Genomic DNA, 24112 nt, shown 5'->3' on the forward strand with positions numbered 1-24112 from the left:
ATTTATAAAATTAAAAAATAGTTCCATTTTCAGCAAAAAAATATTCCTTTATTTTAGAAAGGAAATGATGTTTTTCAAATTTTGAAATTTTTGTTTGATGATCAATTTGATCTTAAAACATGGAAATTCCAAATTTGTAATTGAGATTTCCACATACACACCTCCAATAAACCCCACAACCAAAAATCCACCATTTCCTCTGAATTGTGCAAAAGGCAGAATATTGTAGAACAAAATAGCCATTTTTTTCATGTAGTTTCACAGAGAATAATTTCCTATTTCTCCACAGCTCCATTGCCTATTGTTTTATTTACTGGAAACCTGTGAAGCTCTTGATTTTGATGGATTTGGCGGGATTAGATCTAGTTACTGATTTGTTTATTATGCACCTAAGGGAATTTTCAATACCTGCATCTTGTAATGTTTCTCTTTCCTGCCTTGCTTAATAAATAGCCCTGAACTGCATCAGGTTCCTAATACCTTGTTAGTTGTTATAGAAAAGGCTCCTTTTGTTTGCAGTATCAGAGGGGTAGCCGTGTTAGTCTGGATCTGTAAAAGCAGCAAAGAATCCTGTGGCACCTTATAGAGTAACAGACATTTTGGAGCATGAGCTTTCGTGGGTGAATACCCACTTTGTCAGATGCATGCCCATTATGACATGCATCTGACGAAGTAGGTATTCACCCATGAAAGCTCATGCTCCAAAACGTCTCTTAGTCTATAAGGTGCCACAGAATTCTTTGCTGCTTCTATTTGCAGTAAGTGTGAAAGTTCATCTAATTAGTTGATTTCAGTTCATTTGGCATTAAATAATTCCCAGAATTCCCATATGTTTGTACAATATGTGCAACAGGGGGAATGATTCTCTGAAAGCAATTAAATTGCTTGTTACAGAAGAGCTTGTCATTGGTCATTCACACACATCCCTATTATTACTCAGTCAGCAATTACACTGAGCCACAGTGACCGTGGAAGGCTGCCAGTGACCATTATTGAGGCTATTCTATTTCAGTGATTGTAGCTCACCGTTTACTTCTTCATAGGGAGTTTTAGGCCACACGTGTGTTATCCAAGTCCATTTCACATCATCCTCCAGCCAGCCGGACAGACGTCTTCCTTTCTTTTTGTGAGTGTTTTGTTTTCTTCTTGACACTTCAGAAACTTGACTTATTGGGAATCATCACCAGTAGCATGACTAAAACTCTCAATCCACAGCTCCTGAGAGTAAATGTAGTGTAATTTGCAGCTTAACCTATATTTTGTTCCCACTATGGGAGATGAATTATCCAACTTTGTGCTGGAGGTAACTTTGGCAAACTCTCTTTTCTCTTCCCCCCACCTGTATTTTGTGCATTTGTCAGCAGCATCCATTTGGCATAGGAGGCAAGAGTTGAAGGATGTGCGCCTGTTGTGAGTGAGATAGGATAGAGATGCACCTACCAAGTTAAATAACTAGGGTTTAACTCATTCTCTGGAAATATACTATTGTTATCACTTCCAGCAGCAGCATCAAAATGGAGATAAGGAGATAAAATGCACCAGTCATTCCTGAGTTACAGTAGAGAAGGGAGTAATAATTGAACAACTTACTCAAAATAAATAAATAGCAGTTTTTCATGAAAGTTTCTAATAATTCCAAGACCATTTCTATGAATCTGTAAGAAACTCAGTGCATCTTTTATGAAAGTTGTTTACGAATGACGTTTTGTGCTGTAGAGAGAGGTTTCTTCATAGTACTTTTAGGTTTATTTATTTATCTCTGTTTAAATAAATTGAAATATTTGAAAGTAAATAACTATTTTCTTTCAGATATTTCAAAGCAATAAAGAAAGCTTTTGAAAAATTAAATCAGATGTGATTGGTAAAGGGTAGCATTCCTTGCTGGTTGATTTCATTTATTCATTTTGCTAGTAGTGAATTATTTATGAACCATTCATGACTCTTGAAAAAATGTGGTAGTCACAAGCATAATTAAAGTACTTTGGATGAATACATTTCAAGACACTGGGTTGTTGCTGAACCATCCATTTGGAATACTTGCTATGACCTTAATCCAGCAAAACCCTTAAGCATATGCTTATTTTTAAATTCAGTGGGACTACCGATATATGGAACATTAAGCTTGTGCTTAAATGCTTTACTGAAGCTGGGCCTTCTGTGTTGTGTTTATTGGTTATCAAAGCCATGTGGTGGTGGTGAGTTTGTGCTCCCTGATTGGATGACAGACTTTATACAGGGGAGAATGGCAGACATACCAAATTATGCACTTCTTGCTTGAGTTTTTAGATAAACAAATGTAACGATTTCTCAACTCATTCATAAATCCCCCAATTAATATTTTGACTCCTGTAACAGCATAGCAGATTCAGCCTATTTATTTGTGAATATATTTGTATGCTCAGTTTTTTTCATTTAAGCCTCGATCCTTCAAACACTTGAGCACATATCTAAGTTTATTCATGTGAGTAGTCTAATTGACATTACTTAGCCTGTCAACTCTTTGGGGGCAGGGACCATCCTTTTGTTCTGTGTTTGTATAGGGCCCTGTCAATGACCAGGGCTTCTGTCTGCTAATGATATAAATAATAAAAATCATGAGTAAGGTTATGCACATGATGCCAATTCTTTCCTGTCTTATGTCTGTGCAATGTCACTGTCTTCAATTCTATGGGCAGATTTTGGCCAGCAATTATGATAACATTAGTAATAAAAACCCAAGCCAGAAGGTTGAGACATGGACCCAAAATATAGTCCTCAGATAAAATAAAGACAGGGTGTAACATTTTAAATGATGCCACTTTTGTCTAAAAATTGAATCAGACCCTTTCTATCACTTCCATTTCATTGTTTTGCATATGTGTTTACAATACACAAAGTGAGGGAAAATTGATTTGTGTAGGTCTGAATGCATGAGCAGAGAAAGAGATTCATATCAGATACTGTATATTTATAACTTAATGTCTGCTATCTCTCGATTACCTATTTTGTTCTATCAGCAGAATATAAATCTGTTCTCAAACCAGGAAAATCATACTCAGTCTGGGAAAATTTATGAGAGGCTGTATTTTTACACCATAATTTGTTTTATCTCTACTACTATGAAAATATTGTTGATGACAAGAAAAGAATTAGATGGTGATATTGCCAGCTGGTGCATGAAATAGGCCTTACTTACATAGAGTAATATTAACATTATATTTGATTTATTCAAATGTAAAAGTACTTAAAGAAACAAAATCCTGAACTGACCAGTGGAGGATGGCTTATATGTGGCGTAATAAGTGTCTTTCATATCCAGCTTCAGATTCTATACTGAAATTAGCACAGTACTTGGTTTTCCATTTTATCTGTGTAGCAGATGGGCGAGACACTCACATTTTGGCTACAAATATTTTAGATATTTGTGTATTGAAGTTAACATAAATTAATTCCATTTTGATAAAAAATGCTAGAAAAATTTTCACTCCTTTTAAAAAACACTGAGTTTTTTTCTTCTTCTCATATTTAATTACACATGAAGTCTACAGTCAGAAGGCACAGAAGTTCTTCTTGGTCCAGAAGTCACATGTGGCCCTCCAGATGTGACTGTTACCACTCCTTTTGCCTTGACTATACCGCATTGCGCAGAAGTAAATTCTGAACATTGGAATATTCACTTGAAAAGAAGAACACAACAAGGGAAATGGGAGGTAGGTTTAAACTGCCCCCCTCCAAAGGCCCAACTGATGATGAAAATATAAGATACAACCAACCAGGCTGAACTTACAGCTAGTCAAATGGGGATGGTGGGAAGAGACAAATCCAGATGTTTTAAAAATCCTTTCCTCCCACTGCAATTCAAAACTGATGAAAATTTTTACTGCATTTTATGATCTTGTCCCTGTCATGTGATTTAGGTTTAGTCTCCCAAAGGTCACATGACAGGGGTCAGTATCAATTGACTCCTGTTGTGTATGCTGTTTCTAAGCCATTAAGAAATTCAAGTCGGTCTAAACTCTCCTTGGATACCTATCCATAGCTAAACCTGACCAGTTGGGCAAAACTTTACCATGATGGAAAGAGAGGTAAGGAATTCCTTAAGAATTGAAGCATTAAGTTTAATATTTTACCCAACATTTCTCAAGTAGATTCTTCTTGGACCCTACATATTCCATGCCATTGTGTATTCCATTTAATTGGTTTCCTCAATGGATTACCCTGTGTCAGAAATGTGTACAGGTTTATTTTATGTTGCATAAAGTAGTTCCCATTTTCAGTTCAAACTTTCAAAGTATCAGTCGACTCAATTGAGTTTTTCTATTTTTCCTCAAGTGGTAGGAAAAGCCCAATAGTAAAACCATGCATGACTTTCTTAACCTTCTCTGCCTGCCTCTCCCCAAGGATTTTATCCTATTTGTTTCACTTCTCTGCCTCATTTCAAGTTCAGCATAGTTCTTCTATACTTGATGCTGTTGCATTAGTACGCAGTCAGTTCTGTCCACGCTGGTTGCCAGTATTCAAGGACTACTGAGGAAGAATGAAATATTGCAGTGCAAATTCCCCAAACCATTTATCTAATGACAATACAACATGGCAAAATGTTGTATTTTTTTGGACTAGAATAAACATTATCTTGATAGATGCTATAAGAGGATGTTAGCTGCAGACTGTTGTTCAAGGTTTGCTTATTGACTTCCATCTTCAAGGTAATTTCTTAACCTGACATTAGGAAAAATTAACTAGCTAGACTCCAAGAACACTTAGGAAGATGCTAAAATTGCTTATGCATGATGATTATTACATTCTGCGCACAATGGATTCTGCACAATATATAGCCATAAGCGCTGCTGCTGACTCAGTGCTAGATTGCATAGACTTTACTCATTCAAGTGTTCACAGTCTTGCCCATAAAGTATTTTACGTTTCAAACAAATTAGAAAAAATGAAAAGAAACTAACAGAAATGTCACGGCACCTGTTCTAAAAAGCCTTCTGATTTTGAAATATGGTTTTCATTATATAGGAAGTGATGTCCATGGAAGAGGAAACTACTTCCTGCTACTGCCTATTGGATCCTTACGCCTGTCACATTCTCTTAGACAGCTTTGGAACTTACGCTCTCGCTGGGGAGCCCATCTCTGACTGCGCAGTTAAACAGCTGAAAGTGGCAGTGTTTGGCTGCATGTCTTGCAATTCGCTGGATTACAGTCTGAGAGTGTACTGTATAGACAACACCCCTTGTGCATTTCAGGTACATTACTTCAACTCATGCATTTTTCTACAGAATTGTTACCATGTATTATTTCTATTACTGTAGCACCTTAAAGCCCTTGTCATGGCCAAGGACCCCTATACTAACATAGAACAAAAAGAGGGTCTCTGCCCCACTTAGCTTTATGCTGCCACTCATCATATGTGATTTAATTCACTGTTGAGATCACTGGACTGGAAATCAGGAGACCAGGATACTACTCCTGGCCCATCCACTGACCTGCAGTGTGTCTTAGCTCCAAACCACTTAAAATGTGGGAGAGGAAGCCGAGGCACAGAGACATGAAGTGATTTGCCCAGAGACTCTCTCTCAATATTCATTTTCACTGCACCAAATACAATGGGGTGTTACTGTGATACAGATACTAAAATATTGGTCGCTTACCCTGTCATGTGTAATATTTACCACGGTTGTTAACCTTTACATTCTCATTAGTCATTTCTCCCTTTTTTTGAATTGCAGCAAGAATTGGTAGGGGTTTTTTGACCCTTTCCATAAGAGTTGCACAATAATTGTGCATAATATCTTTTAAAAACCTCAAATGGAACCCTGCGGTAGTTAATCAAAATTAATATAATTTTTTTCACATGGTGTTTCTGTAAAAAATGCATTATTTGGAGTTTGCCATGGCTGCAGCTATAATAAAACACTTGTCTTTCGGGAACAGAGATGAAGACAGTTGTGACAGCTGATTTTTTTTTTCCGATTTCTGTATTTTACATCACAGAAACATGACTCTCTTAACAAAGCACACTCTAATATCACTATGTTTTTAATAAAAGAAAAGCCACCAAAGAAAAGCTAGTGATAGCTAGAGAAGTATGGTAGCTCTGCACTCACTGCCAAAAGATGGATTGTATGTACAGCTAATATCTAATAATATTTATCTTAGAATTTCATTCATATATACCAAGGCCTCAATTCTGGCCTTGCATACAAAGGACATATACACATCCCTAATTTGCACTGGGTCAGAAACTTAGCTGGTATAAATCTGTGTAGTCCATTGACTTCAGTGAAGTTACAAGAATTTTAATCAGCTACGGAGTCTGTCCCATTGTTGTGTGTATGTATGCCATAATAATGAATGTTCAAAACAGTAATACTACAGGGCTTCAAAACACTTTAGCAAGCAGCAATTCCAGAAACCAGTATTCTGCAACAGAAGAACTGTGAAAATGGCACATATGGGAAAACCAGAAACAAACTTGTCTTATATAGAGCAAGAGCAATCCACTATCATTTTTTTCAGACTCGTTTTTTTAGCATGCGATTCTCTTGCTGAATGATTCATCCAGCCTGAACTTTATTGAAAGAAAACAAACAAAAAAGCTTGATTTAATACGACCATTTTGGTTCAAAAATTGCTGCTGCATTCAAAAAAAAAACGAAGGAGACCAGAGGGTTTTCCCCCTTAGTGTTAATGAAAATAAATAAATAAGACATGTCTGTCTATAATTTAGATCTTGGGTTTTTTTTTTAAAGTTGTTTTAAGAAGAATTACCATTTTTTCCACTTACAGAAACCAGTACATGTTGTCTGTACATAAGACTATTATATATTTATGAAATTCTGTTTTCTCTATAAATATCCTATGTCAGTTCAGTGCCAGCTTGTTTTTAAATATAGACATTGAGTAATTATCAGAAAAAATTCAGCAATAAATAAATAGAAGCACTAGTCTGAGTCAGGACTACTGGGTTCTGTTGCTCATTTGCAGTACAAGCTTACATGCCTCAATTTGTCCGTTTGTGAAACGGGGATATTCCTGCTCTTAATATAGGTGTTATTAGCAAAAAAACAATGAGGAGTCCTTGGGGCACCTTACAGACTAACACATTTATTTGGGCATAAGCTTTTGTGAGCTAAAACCCACTTCATCAGTTGCATGGAGTGGAACATACAGTGGGGAGGTGTAAGTAGGGAGGTATACCTTCTTGGGGCAGGATTAGTCTCTCTTTGTACCTCAGATGGTGCCAAGAGTATCATCAATACTAAAGGTGACATCATGGAGTAATCACAAGCCCTGAGTAAGGTTGCACTACTCCAGGGACCAAACTGTGACTGTGTCGAGACTGAATCTCTGATTCCCCCCTTCCTCTACCAGGGAAGTAAACTGTGCCAGCACTTTTCCATGTACACCTTACTTCCCCCTACACTCTGCCTCAGCAGCTCTAGCCAGTATGTGGGGGACACGTTAATACTCCCCCCACAGGATGAGGAGTGGCAGCCCTACAATATCTGTGATCTGGGCAATCTCCACAGGTGCACCCTACTCTTCTCCTTGGGTCACAACTTAGCCCTATACAAATAATAGTCCTGTACACTGCTGCTGACGTATAGGAAAAGGTCCAAGGCAGCCCAGTCCAGATGTGTGAAGCTGCAGCTTTGACAGGCCCCAAACCAAAGGAATCATCAGATTTTTCCCCTCTGCTATTCTTTGACATGTATTATTTTTTCTGTAGAACATGGATGCATGTGGAATTTAACACATGGGGTGCAATCCTTGTCCCACTCAATTGAATGGCAGAACTCCCAGGGCCTGATTTATAAAGGTATTTGGGTGCCTAAAGATGCAGATAGGTACTTTTGAAAATGCCACTGGGTTCCTGAATTCCATTGATTTCTGTGAGATAGGTTGCTGTGACCTGGATGCCAGTCCCCCAGGATTTGGATTGAGCACAAGAGCCACCATCCAAGCAGGGGGGGAAAGGACTGATTGACTGTGGAGAAGGAGGAGTTCGGTCACTCTGCCTCTGTGTGGTCCCTACATATTGGTGCCAACTCACCTTATCAGGGCTATGCAGCACAGACTGTATTGCTGCTGCCTGTTCTGTTGTTGTGGCACTATGGATTCATTTTCCACGGCTGTCTGGCACCTTTAACGAGCATGCGCATATGTTAATATTGATATTTTCAATAGTAAAGACCCAGTAAGCCTCATCTTTGTTTTGTTTTTTCTTCCCGGCTCCTGTAGGAAGTAGTTTCAGGTGAAAGACACCAAGGAGGACAGTTGCTGGAGGAACCTAAGTTGCTGCATTTCAAAGGGAATACCTTTTGTCTTCAGATCTCTGTTCTTGATATTCCTCCTTTCCTCTGGAGAATTAAACCATTTACCGCATGTCAGGTACTTGTCAATATTATACTTTTTAATTAGGAGGCAGTATGAGTTTTTACCAGTAACGGTAGAGTGCAGACAAGGTAGCTGCCTCTTTTATTTTGTTTTCCTAAGAAAAGCGTGGATTTAATCTCTGAGCAGCAAACAAAAATGCAACGATGATTGTGAGAAATGAGGAATGAAACACGTCCTGTAAAGCACAGTGGTTGTAAATCTCTCTGTTTACAGAAACATACTTTTGTTTTCCCCCACATTCCATTTGACTCCAACTAACTCCCTACATTTGTGCTCAGCATCATCATTCCTGTTAAGAGAAGTTATTCAATATCAGTAATTGAGTTGCCTTTCCTGGACTTAATGCAGACAGTGAATGATCAGCTGAAATGGAGTGCATGTCCGCTTGCATTTGAATGTCATGGGTTCAAACCATGGCATGTATACATTTAGGCTTAGAAATGATAGAGCAGCAAGTTCTCCCGCCTGTAGTGCATCAATTAAAGAGGCTGTCTAAGATGGGAAGAATAAAACAAAGTGAGGGAAAGAGCCTGTCAGATGCATTGGTCCCTGAAAATTGTAAGCAATACATTGGCACAAAGTGCGTTAAAAAAAAAAGAGAAGAGCTTAGTTAATATGTCATTTCACATACCCTGCAAGCAAGTAGACAGAGAAGAGGAAAGCAGAATCTCTTGTGATCTCTGGGCAAAATTTGCCCTAAATGTATAGGCAGATTGTCCTAAATATCAGTGACACTGAGCCAGAATGCAAGCCCTATGCTAGAAATACAGATCATAGAGCATGAAGTTAATTTATGCCACGTAATTTAAGTGGAGGAGGAAAAAGAATGTCATTCCTACAACCTGCTCTGAAGTAGTATCAGAGTATCTTGTTCTGTTATGTTAGGTTTGTTTTGTAAACTATAAAAGAAACAATCATAATCTATCGGCACACCTCCCACTTGTGTTAAACACACATTTAAAATCTGTAGTTATATGTGCATTACTAAGCTTTTCTACTAATCACAAGGTAGGGTTTGCTTACCCATAGATAAAGGCACTACAGAGTTCAGTTAATATCAAATCTATATCACCTCCTAATTAACCCATCCCAGAGAGTAAAAATCTTGCAGTACAATCAAGAATGATTCAAGCCACCATTAGAAGTAGTTTGCTTACAGAAGACTCTTCTAATAAAGGTGGAATGCAGTTGCACTCATTACTTTTGGGGTTCTTTGTGCTGTAAGAGGGTGGAGTATCTTTCACAAGTTCCACTATAAAGAATTAGTATCATTTAAATGTTCAGTATATACAAGAGCAGATCTCATAGCGACACTGGTGGGGCTTAAATGAATTTGCACACCCTGGCACCTACAGCAAAGCCAACACATTACAATGGAGAGAATTCAGTCCCCTCTGCCACAGCTAGTGCAGCAAAAAACTAATTTCAACAACCTTACCAGTAGATAATGCTACTGTTCAGAGGGATGTATGTTCTCAGACTCCTATACTGACCAGTGAGCACAAATGCTTGTAGTTTCGGTGCTCCTAGAATTCTACATTTTAGCCTGACGTGGCTTATTGCATGGACATCTGCAGTGGGAGGCTGCAGTTACATAAGAGAGTAGGAATCAGCCATTTAAAATTAGACTGGTTGACAAAGTCTAGCCAGGGAAGGATAATCTAGATGATCCACTGGGATCTTTCCAACTCTCTTCCCCATGTTTCTGTGTATTTAAAGATTTCAGTGAGAGTTATTTCTGGCTGTTTATTTCTGCAGAATGATGTCTTTAGGGCATTATCTCCTTGCTGGATGAGAGTCCCCGGTATGTGCAAAGTGGTGAGAGTTACTTGGAGACCCCAAAGCATTTTGTGTGGTTCAGCACTTTCTCTAATGCCACATACAATTTCTATGAATAAATATATTGTATATGGTGTGTTAAACCTAGGTATCTGTGTACTCTGCTGGCAAGCAATATTCTGGCGCTTCAAGGCCAAATTGAGCTGCAGGGTGCTGTTAAAACAAGTCCTGATAGCCATGCAAATTTCTCCATATTTATCTTTATGGATTGTAAGGGCCTCACTTCGCTGGATCTAATGCAAGTGGCACCCTCCAAAATAACCATTAAATGTATTACTGAGAGAAAAATATCAGATGAGGGAGCCATATCCCAAATAGCCGCATTTAAGTAATAAATGCTATGTCTGCTCTAAGAAGAGTGAAGAATGGGATGGATGGGATCAGGCACCTGCGTGAGTTTTACATGTAGTGCTCAGATTACCCACTCTTGCAGCATTGGCAGCAAACAAAAGTGTCTGCAAAACTTCTGTCATCTAAATGGATTTGACAGGATGATATTGAAGCTGAATAAATATTTGCATTTTATAATTGTGTGTAATTTGAATGACTTGGATGGCTGAGAAATAATTATTGTTTTTTAATAGGAATTGCAGCACAATTTGCACTAACATCATATTCTCTGCTCAGTGGTCTGTGATGAATCTTTAGATCAGCTGACAGCTTAGATTTGGGCCCCACATGAACAAATAAATGTCACCAATTTCTATCCTCTAGAAGCCCAACCCTGAGCCCTAACTAAGGTCCCTTTCTCCAGGGCTCTGCAAGTTTCTCTCCAATTTTGACTCCCTTTTTATTTCATGTCCCACCCTCAACATTTGCCCCCAAAACCAAGGAGGGCTGAAAGAAGCTCATGTTGACAGCACTCAGTGTGCTTGACGTTTTACAGAGCTGTTAAAAGGCCCTGTCCCAAAGAACTTACTCTCACTTGTTGGGTCACATCTACAAAGGTTGTAATGGACTTTGTGGAAGGGGAGGATAAGTACTATTGATACCACAGATACAGATTATAAAATCTCATACTTCAGGCCGTAAACCAATCTCTTACATCAGAGACCAGAATGAGACATACTGTGGGAAGCAGACTATCCCATGTCTGTCTCCTGTGGGTTCTTACTCACAAGTAAGTCTATAAGTACTACATTTAGCGCTCCAAATGAAGGCAAAGATGATTACTCTGGAAAAATCTCATTACAGTGGCTCAATTTTTAATAATTTTTTAATGTTGTCTTTATCACCATTGGTATCTTGCTACAGACTCAAAACCTAAATGTAGCAATGGATAGATAGACCTAGGGCAGATCCAGACTAGCAATTCCCATGTTCCTAGCTTGCAGATAATTGGGTTTGGTGTGTGCATCTTGATTGTTCAATTCAAGTGTGTGTGTGTGTGTGTGTGAGAGAGAGAGAGAGAGAGAGAAGTAGTTCAGTTCTTGGAGAGCATGTGGCAAAGTTGGAAGGGATTTGAATGATGACCCAGTGGTGGCTTCATAAGTAGACAAGGATTTGTTCCTTTCAGAGTGGGCAGTATCAAGAGGCATGGAAGTGGGAGTGAGGTAAGGAGCATGTCTATGCCCTCCTTAGCATTAGGCAGGAATCGGGTGCCCTTTTTGCCTGACAGGAGCTGTGTGCTAAAATCCCAATGCAGCATGGTCTGGGAGTGCTTAAAGCTGTGCTCGGTCTTCCTTATGGTAGCTTTTGTGATGCCCTAAGACCACCAAGTTTGCCTAGACTGTGGCAGCTTTAACTTTTGTTTTGCAACAGTCACCTGCACAACTGCCTGGAAAACAGGATGTTGAACCTGAAGCAGATAATATAGAGGCAAGGGCAGTATGGATATGGGCACTCAGGTCTGCTCACTTGAAATTCAGAGGAAGGAGGAGCCTGTATCTGAGTTTCCAGTTTAGAAAAAAACTTTCTATGAAGTAACTGAATGCCATGGCAACACGTCATTATAAAGTGTCACTCTCTGGTGCACTGCCAGAGTCATGCCCAGCAAGCACACTGATGTTAGATCTCTCTCTGTGGATTAGGGAGAAGGAGGTGAGCCGATTGTGCTGCTTTTTGTCTTTGCAATGGCAGGAGGCGCAAAGCCTGTGGTAGGATGCTTTTTAGAAGTTGTGAATCAAAAGGAAAAGCGATGGAGGTTAATCCCACAAAAGATCTAACTGTATTGGGGGAGAGTTTTCATGAAATATACCAGCTGCATTTGGTCATGTTGGGAATCCCACAGGAGCAGACACTTAAAGCTGGGGGTCCCTCCCACCACATTCACAAATGATAGGGGAACCCCTCTAGAGGGTATGCATCAGATCAGATAAAGCTCAGACAAACAAGGTATGAAGCCTGACAGTCATCTTCCGTAAGTAAAAAGCAGCTGTTTTTTCCCAGCACCTTGTGTGTCTTGGAGGATCCAGAGCCTGTCTCCTGATAGGAGATGATTTACATTCTTTCCATCTGGTGGGAGCCTAATTATAATTGGGAATCGAACTAAAGGCATTTCCACAGTACTTTAAACACTCAGAACTTCACAATGCTTTGTCCTCTTATATTACTTTACACATAATTCTTCTCAGCTCAGCGAGTTCCCACATGAGTCCCTCCCCACTCCGAACAAAACCAAAGATGATTACTCTGGAAAAATCTAATTACAGTTGCTCCATTTTTAATATTTTTTTAATGTTTTCTTTATCACCATTGGTATCTTGCTACTGCTAAGGACTCAGGAGCTAAATATAGCTCTTCTAATTACTACTTAGTGCATCATTTTGTGTAAACCCTGACAGTCTTGAGAAGATGCAGAGTTAGCTGCATTTCAGGGATGAGTAAAATGATCTCTAATATGTATCAGCCATACCTGCCTTCAGAAAGGAGCAATGATATTTTTGTTTGGAAAGTGCATTGATGTCTCCAATGGAAGTGGGCTGTAGAGATGCAAAGTATCATCATATAATTAGTTTCATAGGGGATATAGATTGCTGTGAGTGCACCGAGTCTTGTATACAGATAATCAAAAAAAGGGGCTCCCCTTGGATAGAAATGGTGTAGAGAAGGGAGGTAAAGAAGAGGAGCTCATGTGTTTTCCACTGAAATGATGGATTAAAGGTCACACTTTATGTTAAGGGTCAATTTATAATTAACTTACATGATTTAATGAGGATTAAATTATAATTAACCCTCTTATAACACTTGATTAGAGTCCAGCATCTAAATGGTTGCTTATAGTCAGCTATAACATCTTCTACTGATGTGAGTATAGCCACTTAAAACACACTTATGTCTATAATATGCTTTAGCATCAATTAATATTATGATTCCTTTGTAAAGGGTTAATAAATTAAGTATGACCAGATTAAATCTGATTTCTTTTCTTTCTTTCAGTGGCCAGCTCCGAACACTTCTCAAATAATATCTTTCTTTCAGTATTTACGGAACTAAAATTTAAAGAGAACACAAGCAGGGAAACCAACACGGGTGCGAAATATTTGAATCTGCATTTGAAACCCAATTCTCTTCCTTTATATTAAGATAATGGCTCATCTGAGCCATTTAATCCTTATTCCCCCAAACACACTTTCTAATTTGTTGTGACTTCAAACAAAGTCCATTAAATTCAAAGTATTTAAATTCCTTTCCCTGTTTAGATGCAAAGCAAGGATACAGGACTTTCCCTCAATATTTGCAGAGTAGGGTGAGAGGGCTAATAGGATCCCTTTCACAACATTAAAATTCTAAGAAAACTAATTGCCCCTATTAGGCATATGCTTTCTTGTGCACTTCCAGACCCTCATCATTGTAAGAAATCAGGGTAGCCAGGAATGCCTGAAGTTTTATACTGAAACATTACAGTGTGGGTTGTGTTGTGCGTAGATGGTATGAATTCAGAAAAGGAGCAGTGTGAAATGGTCCAAAAAGCAAAGAAGAAAAAGATAGGGAAATGTGTCTTGCATTCAGCCTGTTTTCCTTTTAATTTTAGCCTAACTGTGAGGTGCAATGTGCTGTATATAAGTATCTCAAGAGAAGTGACTGAAGCCTCATCACTCCAATTTAAAATTGGACTAAAGGCAGCACTGGAAAATGTGCTGTACGGATTGATCCTGCACTGGCTCATGGAAGACTGGTTGACCTCAGGGAGGAGTCTCTTCCATATCCAGTTTCAAGGATTCTGTAATGCTTATTGTGAAAGCTAGAGAGGCCCCACAGTGGGGCAAGAATTTGGAATTCTGGAGTTTGATGGGGTAATAAATAAACTCCTCTGAGTGAAATACAGGTCTTATTTTGTTAAAAGTTAAATTTCATTCCGCAACGTGGATGATGACAGAGTTTGCAGTAATTTTAACATTGCAGTTTTCAATTGGAATTGACGTTAATTAGCTTTGTGCTACTCGACATTCACAGGGACATTATATACACAATTTTGCTAGAATTGCTTTTGTAATAATTATTTATCTCCTGCTTTACAGTTGTCACAGCTTCTCTCTCTCTTCCTTCTCCTTTCTGTTTCTCTGGGATGCATTTCTTTCACAGGAAGTTCCTTTCTCTCGTGTGTGGTGCAGTAACCAGCAGCCACTGCACTGTGCCTTTTCACTGGAACGTTACACTCCCGCAACCACACAACTGTCCTGTAAGATCTGTGTTCGGCAAGTCAAGGGCCATGAGCAGATCCTACAGATCCAGACGTCTATTCTAGAGGTAAATTTTTTCATCTGGTTCTGTTCCCTATTCTGTCACTAAGTTGCTGCATAACATTGGAGACAACCCAACAACCCTGCCTCGGTTTACCCTATGTAAAATAGTGTTGCCTTTATAGCTGTAGTCAGCATTTCTCCACTGGAGAGCTGTAGCTTTTCAGCTCAGCTTCCCAGTGGAGGAGAGGTAATTTATGTAGAGTCTGGGTATATTAGAAGAGTAACTTGGTTTATTTATATACCCACACTAGTCATTGAACTAAGGTGGTCAAAAAACATGCAGGCAAATCCTGCCATTCAAGAATCTCAATTCCTAATGAGCAAACTTTGCCTCATGAATTGACTTTAGTCAGAAAACAAGAGAGAGGACAAAATCTCCTGCTGCTCACACAACTCCCAAACTACCACCACCACACAGCATGTATTACCAAACCTGAACATTCGTTCACATGTAGAAGGACTTGGAAGGCTATGCATAGCATGACCACCTGGTGATGATTGTCATAACGATAGGTATCTCATCTATGCCTTTGGGGTCTCCTTTATTAACAAACGTGAGAAAAGCATTGTGGGATTTCTGGGCAAAAGGCACAATATGCATGTGCAAAGATACATAACTAAAGGCATTATGCAGAGGAAGAGGGACTAGATAGGACCATAAGTAATAATACCATACAAAGATAATTTACTGTGGCAATAACAGACTGGCCTGAAGCAAGTAGGTATTCACAAGTACAAAGGAGAAAAGGTAGGGCACATTATATTGTGCAGATGAGTGCAATGAGGCATGGACAGATTTTAGCCACAAGGCTATCCTTTCCACCTCCTCCTTAACTCCAACTCTAGAATATGGTTATCTGTAAGCCGGTACACTCAGATATATCCTGATTGTGCAGGAAGTCCTTGCAAACAGACTCCTGTATCCTTGCAGAGGTCATTGCAGGATTGTGGCCATATGTTAACTCTGTTTCTGGTTTCAGTGCTGGATTTTTATTTTGGGCCTCCAACATCTTGCAGATCATCATGTTTAGGACTAACCGTTTTTTAAAACACATGACAGCAGCATAGTACTTAGATGCCATGACTCAATTTGCATTTGTTACCTTAATATTCAGTAAGAGCTTGTTTGTGATCAGCATGGAAAAGGCCCTCTTCTGAATAATCTGTGAAAACAAGCTTCTCCTATGAAGCCTCGTGGTACATATAATACATAATCTCAGTGCTGGATTTCAGAGAAAGAATATGAATTATGGAAGAGGTTATCAGTATTAGAGAGAGAATGTTGAAACTTTCCAAGGATATGAGAACAAACTTTACACAGCACTTATTTTGTCCCAGAGGTTTCTAACAAATACAAAGGTGACAGAGCAACAATTTACAATGTGGTGAAGCCCTTTCAAAAAACCAGGGGCGGCTCTAGGCATTTGCCGCCCCAAGCACGGCAGGCAGGCCGCCTTCGGCGGCTTGCCTGCAGGAGGTCCTCGGTCCTGCGAATTCGGTGGCAACCTGCGGGAGGTCTGCCGAAGCTGTAGGACCAGCAGACCCTCCACAGGCATGCCGCCGAAGGCAACCTGCCTGCCGCCCTCATGGCGACCGGCAGAGCGCTCCCCGCGGCTTGCAGCCCCAAGCACGCGCTTGGCGTGCTGGGGCCTGGAGCCACCCCTGCAAAAGACCAGTGTAAAATGTGGTGTTCATTGTATGAGGCCCTTGTGGGTTAATGCATTGGATTGGGACACCAAAGACTGGAGTTCAGTTCCTAGCTCTGCCAAGCACAGACTCCCTGCATGGGAAAGTCACTTAATCTCTTTGTATCCTCAGTTTCCCACATATAAAATAGGGATAGTGGAGGCATTTTCTGTCATGTCGATTTACATTGTAAGCTCTTCAGGCCACTGGACTGTCTGTCACTGCATTTGTATAGCACCTAAGAAATTGATACCGTAATACAGATAATACATAGAAGTAATGTTTTCAATTAGCTCTGTTGATTTTTCATATCTCCCTTGTATGCCATTGGGGATTTTTGTTGTCTTTGTTTCCCCCTGAATGACTCAGTCCAACAGTAGTGAAGGCCATTCAGTTTAATTATCAACTATGATGAAATCATGAAAAGGGACAATTATATCAATTATTTAAAAACCCCTCAGAATATGGCCAGCTCAAGTCCCCCACCTATTTGCCATAACTTCTTGCAGATTTCTGTCATCTATTTTTCCTCAGTTAAATGTTGTGGTTATGTTATTTTGAGGAGGGCTAACTGTCCATAAACCCCAGGTGCATGTTAGAATGCTCTCTTCAAACACATTCACCAATGTGGCAAGTTTTCTTGTTCTGTCTCCAAAAGTGATGGAAGGAGGAGGATAATTTGACAGCCAAAAAAAATGGGGGAAGGAAGGGGGGACTGAATACTTGAACTTCTCATTGCTTTTCAATTCCCACAGCTAACCAGATAGCAATGGCTTATCTCAGAAGTGCAGGGTATGAAAATCTACTGTTCTTCTGCATATTTAATTTAAACAATCAGAAAAGGTGATGTATCTACAGCATTCCTATTACTTTGCATTGATGCTTTTTAGGATGTATCATAAATGTTATATGAAGATACTGGTAACATCACTATAATTTAATATTTATACTTCAGTAGCATCCAGTGGGGCCTCAGTTCAGAAGGAGGCACTATTAATTCACATATCTACACACAGAGACAGTCCCTGCCCTGTATAGCTTAAAGTCTCATGAACTGAAAAGAGATGAAGATGGGAAAAAAATTCTCATTTCAACATGGTGTCCAAGTCAGAAAAGCTTGTATAACTGTATCCGTATTTATTTCCAGATCATATTTCCTCTGTTTTACAAGTGGAAATATTGACTTTATAGTATGCAGTATAGTTGTCAGTCCCAGGGGTATTAGAGAGACAAGGTGGGTGAGGTAATATCTTTTATTGAACTGACTTCTGAGCCACACAGTGTTGTTCTTTAGTTCTGGGAAAGAAACTCTCAGCATCACAAGAAAGTGCAAGTTGGAACAGATTGTGTAGCATAAATAGTGAGCTTATATTGTAAAAGACTATTCAAGGTAGAGTGGCCTGTTAACACCTCTGTGATCATAGGACATGGAGGAGATTAGTGGGTTACAGACTGTTTGTTGTAATAAGTCATAAAATCTAGTGTGTCTGCTCAGTCCATCATTTTTAGTGTCTAGCACAGTAATGAATTTAAGTTCTCAGGTTCATCTTTTGAAAGTGTGGTGCAGGTTTCCTTTGAGGATGAGGTCATATAGAGAGTGATTGTTTTATGAAAAGTGTTCACTGATAGGATGGTTTTGTCTTATTTTCTTGTGCAAGTTCATTTAAGAGCATAGTGGTTGTCTGATTTCACCCACATAATTGGTGTCGGGGAAATTACTGCACTGGATGAGGTATATACCACATGTTGTGATAGGCAGGTGTATGGGGGGCAGGGGTTCCTCATTTTGAGTTGATGTCTCCTGGTTGTCAGCACTACAAAGTGCAACAGATGCAAAACCTGCATCAGGGCTCTCCAGTTGAAGCTGGGCTCTGTCTGCCTCCAAACCAATATCGCCACTAGTGATAAGGCAACCTGAAATTGAGTGGGATTCTGTTCTACCTTCGGCATCATTATCCATTTTCCCATAGCTGTGTTGCCTCTTGAAAGTTTAACATGAGTGAAAACAGTACACTCAAGCAAGTATAACTCAGCACCATCACTTCGGGTTTATTTTCTTCTACATTCATTACCTCTTTGGGCATTTGCCTAAGTAATACACACACCTGGGTCAAAATAGTTATGACAAACAAATTAACAGGAAAAAAGTCTAAATTGGTTGGATAATGGGCCACAAACATAGCACTATTTTATGAATTTGGTCATAAAAGCAGTTTGGTAAATGTATATTTTATTTGATGGGTTATTTGCAAAGTACTTGTCATGAGTATTCATTTGATTATTGGTCACCAGTCATGAGCTATTATTTCTGCTTCCTTGGATGAACTTTTTTTCAGCTAGAAGTACTTCATAAAAGGTTATATTTCATTGCATCAGGAAGCTAAATTAATTTCTTAATTAAGAGAATCTTAGCTACTTCGAGGATTATATAAATTCCTAAATGCAGAAGATAGTTGTCTAAAACAAATAAATGGGTAGGTTGAGGGGACTATAGGTCTGAAAATATCTGTTCTCAGTACAGCCTAGTGTGTGTGAAATGTTTATTCTCTGCTCATGAACTTAAAGGACAAATTGAAATGCAAGTAATTCAGCAAACTTTCTGTAAACAGGTTTAAACACTCAGTGGGACTGGAAGGGACCTTGATAGGTCGTCTAGTCAAGTCCTATATTTCTATGATTCTATTTAACTGATTCAACTTAAAGTCTTTCAGATTTGGCACATTGAATGTACTGTTTCTTTTCTGACTGTCACAATCAGTGCATGGCATTATAGCTGTCTTAATGCTAAAAGGAAAGTTACTACTAATCAGAGCATAAATCAATGTTGACAAAGAGAATGGTCCAGTAGTTAAGACACTAACCTATAACTTGGGAGACCTGTACTTAAGTCCCAGCCACACCACAGCCTTCCAGTGAATTTCAGGGAACTCAATCTTTGTGCCTCAGTTTCCAATCTATAAAATGGGATAATAGCAGTGCCCTACCTCAAAGGAGTGCTGTACAGCATTCATATACTATAAAAGGACCTTGGATACCTGCTGACATATTAATTGTTTTGTTTTTCATCTCGTGTGTAGAATGAGAGAGAAACCATCACTTTGTTTGCACGTGAGGACAGCAACTTCCCTGCACAAACTGGTCCAAAAGCCTTCAAAATCCCATACTCCATTAGACAGAGAATATGTGCGACATTTGACACACCCAATGCTAAAGGCAAAGACTGGCAGATGTTAGCACAGAAAAACAGCATCAACAGGTAATGGAAGGCAAGTTTGAAAGGTGAACATTTACATACACAATGGGAATAATCTGCTGCTAGATTTTTTTTGTTTGCTTGTGTAAAAGATATTTGAATAAGAATTACTATACTTTATCTGGAGGAGAGAGAGGTTGCTGTTTTCAATTGTTAATCACAAAAACAGATGTATGAACTGCAGTTTACCCTGATAATGTGTGTTTTGGGCTTATCCTGCATGGGATTAACTTGAAAGTTCAGAATTCTTTATCTGGATTCTGGAACATCTTCTCCAATACATACACATGCTGTCTTAGCAAAATAGGCAATTGCAGAAGGCGGGGAGATTTCTACATTGCTGTATGAGACAAAGATAGTTGGAATGTGAGGAAAAAATTAATTAGTCTGTGGAGAGAACAGGCCAAATAATTTTTTCAGTGTGTGTCAAACCCTAAGGGACGTATGATATGCTAACTGATATTTTTGTCAGGTTAAAACAGTATGTTTAAAAAAATTTCCCATCTGTGCTACCAATAGTACAGCATTATTAAATGTGAGAGAACTTGGGGGCGAGGGGGGGTGTGTGGAATCAAATTTATGCTGCTTGCTTTTTTCCATTTGATGAAAAACGACTAATCACAGTCTTACTTTCTGCTTCTCATGAAAATAGTACAGGATAATATTTAAATATGTCCAAATAATTGGTTTTTCATTGGTTGGGTGAACTTCATGATAACATCTCAATGTTACAGTGGATCTAATAAAGGCAAATTTTAAGGTAGCTAGTGAGAAGCAGGATGGTTTAGTGGTTAAGATACTGGAGTGGGACTCAGGACATCTGGGAGCAGTTACTAGTTCTGCCACATATGCTCTTGGCTGAGTCACTTATCCTCCTATTTTACAAATGAGGACTTGAGGCAGAGAGAGTATTATTATTATTAATTTATTTATAGTATTTTCTTTGCTTCACTATATCCATGTGAGGAATCAGTATTTATCTGAGTCCCCCTGCAGTGCAGTACCTACTTGCTGTCAGATACCCAAATATCCCTTCCCTGTAGTTAGGAACGTGAAATAACTGTATAAAAGTCTGACACAATGTATGGTAACTCTTGGTAAATTTTGACTTTTTTTGTGGAGAGTCTTTGCGGAATTTGTTTTTATAAAGCCTAAATCTTTGCTGCAAAGTTAGGCATCCAAGTGAACTGTTGGGTGGTTTAGAGCACACTGTATAGCTGTTGTTCAGGGTAATCCCTTTACTCCCTTATGCTATTTATTCCCACTAAGCTAATAATTCCCACTTAGTCTAGTTGAAGTTTAAGTATTGAAAATGGGAATATGAAAGCACATTTGGAATGTAGAGTGTAGAGCTGGTTTTCATTTACTTTGAAAATACTTCCATAGTTCCTAACACTCCACTGATCTTTAGCTTCCAGTTGAAGTGCTTTGGTTTTGGTTTTTTTTTTTTTTTTTAACATTTTAGATGCTTCCCTTGCTCTAACTGTTGGTTGTTCCTCATATTCCTTTGTTACAGAGCAAGAGCTGGTACTCAGTAAAAGCTCATAAGGAACAAGCTCCTCTTTTTGTGGTGAAGAGATGATTTAGAGAGTGTACATGGTATTTTAAGTGAAGTTGAGAGTTAACTCTCAACTTAACTCAAGAATTGTTAACAATTTGTAACTTAAGAGAAGAGTTAAAACACAACTTGAGTTAACGTATGTTTTCTTCTCTTCACGAGAAGAAAACAGTTAACTTTTTTCACTTAAGTCTTCTCTTAAGAGAAGAAGATTTAAGTGAAGTAGAGTGAAGACTTAACTCTTTTCCTGTCTTGTCCTTTCTCTCTTCATTTAACTCTTCTCCCCTTTTCTTCTCTTCGCTTAATTCTTTTCTCTTAGCTCGTTTCCTCTCTGAAATGAAGAAGAGACAAAGTCTCTTCACTTAAGTGAAGAGAAAAAAGACTAGAGTAAATGATCGAACAGAATTGAGAGGACAAGAGGAAACTCTACTTCACTTAAGAGAAAGGTCTTCTATTTACTCTTCTCCACTTAACTCAAGTGAAGTCTTCTGAGAAGAGTTAAGTAAAGAGTTAAGAAAAGTTAAGGGTTAAGAAAAGTTAAGTGGAGAAGAGTAAATAGAAGACTTTTCACTTCACTTAAGAGTCGAGTTAAAAGAAGAAGAGTTAAGAGTGGAGAGTTAACTCTTTCTTTAACTTTGAAAGAAGTTTCCTTAGAAATACCTGCCAAAGACACTGATGTGGCTGGCTCATGTGACTTCTTCCCTGATCCCGGTTTCTAAGGCAAATTATATTAGGATAGCACCCAGAGGCTCCAAGCAAGATCTCTTATTGTGCTAGGCACTGTACAGACACATTGTAAGAGACAGTCTCTACCATACTGCTACCAATACATTCAGACAAGAAAACAGGGGAAACTGCCACACCCCAATTATGGTAAGGGTTGTTTTTTTTAAATCCCCACAAAATAATTTCATTATATATATGTCAGATTCTGACTTTACTACATTGAGTACCATCTTACTCAGGAAGTAGCATATTGATTTCATTGGAACTACTCATGTAGAGTAATACCTGGCTTGATTTCTGTGGATTATTAGGTGTAGATTAATATGACTCTACTTCACTATAGGGATTTTCAATATCTATATAAACACACAGTTCACTATTCCTGTATAATAGTCTGCCATTTAAGTGTTGTACACACTTCAGAAAAAAAAACAACAAAACCTGTGAAAAGAAGGGGGTTTCATCTGTTCTTTTTCTAACATCGAGTAACAGCAGGTAGAAGCTGTTTGGTGGCAAACATTTAAGCAACATTTTTTCTAGCTGTGCCTAAATAATAAATTGCTCAGCTATACTATGCTTTGTTTGGAGATAGGGGTTTATAGGAAGTTACATTCAAAGGTAATAATGGAAGAGAAATAAAAAGTGCAGATGTGCTTTGCTAGTTTATCCCAGCGACCCAACCACTTGCAAACTAGAGTGGGGTTAATTTAAACTGTACTGTTACTTACACTGAAATCATCGCAGCAGGGGGCTTTTCTCATATGCATAGGTGGTAGTGAGCAAAGATGACCTGATGTGTATGTTGATTCATTATCAGTTTAGATTTTTTTCAGCAGGCTTTCATCAGTAAATATTGATTTAAACTCCAATACCAGAAGGTTTAGTCATAATGTTTTGGCAGGAATTATGTGATAAAGATCTATGGGTAATTACCTAAGAGGGTCGACTCCTGGTGGCAACGCTCCTTTGTTGTCCGCAATGGCTGAGGGGAGTTCAGTGGTATGTAATAACTGAGATGTGGGCCTTTTAAATTTTAGGGAGATGTGCGACGGTTTCATCAGCTGAATGGATTCTGCAGTAGAAAAAATCCAGTGAGAAAGGCAGCATACAAAATTGCAGTCTAGTGAAATGATCCAGTAGTACTTGGAATAAGCATTTCAGTTACAGTTTTGGCATTTCATTATAGAAATAAATAGGTCTATCAAACCTTAACATTTCTTTTCTATTCTATGATTTAATCACTCTCCTTGCTCATGTGTGTATATTACATATACGTGTGCCTAATCTTTTTATATGGTGTTTGTATGTGTATGTCAGCACTATAGATATGTGGATGATTGTCTGAAAAGCAAATATACAAGTGGATGAGTCATACTAAGTCTCTGCCATGATACCTCAGTTTAATATGCATTTAAAAACCAGTTTGCAGAGCATTATTTGCAAGGAACTTGGCAGAACAAAAGTTCCATAAATCATGAGTATGTATCTGTCAAGGTATTTTTCCCACTTTGAACTTTAACATCCAGAAAGTGGGGACCTGCATGTACCCTTCTAAGCTTAACTTCTAGCTTAGATCTGATAGCACTGCCACCAACCAGAAATTTCAGTGTCTGGTACACTCCCTGTCCACCAAAACCTTCCCTGGGGAACCCAAGACCCAAATCCCTTGGGTCTTAAAACAAAGAGAAATAAACCATTCCCGCTCCCCAAGTTATCCTGAGAGATTACACTGATCCAAACTCCTTTGGCCTTAAAATAGAGAGGAATTAACCTTTCCCCCCACCAATCCCTGGTGAGTTCAGACCCAATCCCCTTGGGTCTTAAACAAGGAAAAAAATCAATCAGGTTCTTAAAAAGAAAGCTTTTAATTAAAGAAAGAAAAAAGTAAAAATTATCTCTGTAAAATCAAGATGGAAAATGTTTACAGGGTCTTCTGCTTATATAGACTAGAGGGACTCCCTCCCTCCTAGCCTAAGTTATAG

At 38.8% G+C, this 24112-nt stretch overlaps 1 protein-coding gene across 6 annotated transcripts in view; it reads left to right on the forward strand.

Moving 5' to 3' along the window:
- UNC5D (unc-5 netrin receptor D) overlaps positions 1-24112 on the forward strand; it is a 313599-nt gene that overhangs the window by 284751 nt on the left and 4736 nt on the right. For all 6 annotated transcript variants that reach the window (XM_050939898.1, XM_050939899.1, XM_050939903.1 and 3 more), the window contains 5 exons: positions 3521-3689; positions 5002-5229; positions 8228-8377; positions 14747-14911; positions 19671-19849. In XM_050939898.1, coding sequence (XP_050795855.1) covers positions 3521-3689; positions 5002-5229; positions 8228-8377; positions 14747-14911; positions 19671-19849 — 891 coding nt within the window. The remainder of the gene's footprint in view (positions 1-3520; positions 3690-5001; positions 5230-8227; positions 8378-14746; positions 14912-19670; positions 19850-24112) is intronic.

Source organism: Gopherus flavomarginatus, chromosome 2 (assembly GCF_025201925.1).
Source record: "Gopherus flavomarginatus isolate rGopFla2 chromosome 2, rGopFla2.mat.asm, whole genome shotgun sequence".
Lineage (NCBI taxonomy): Eukaryota > Metazoa > Chordata > Testudines > Testudinidae > Gopherus > Gopherus flavomarginatus.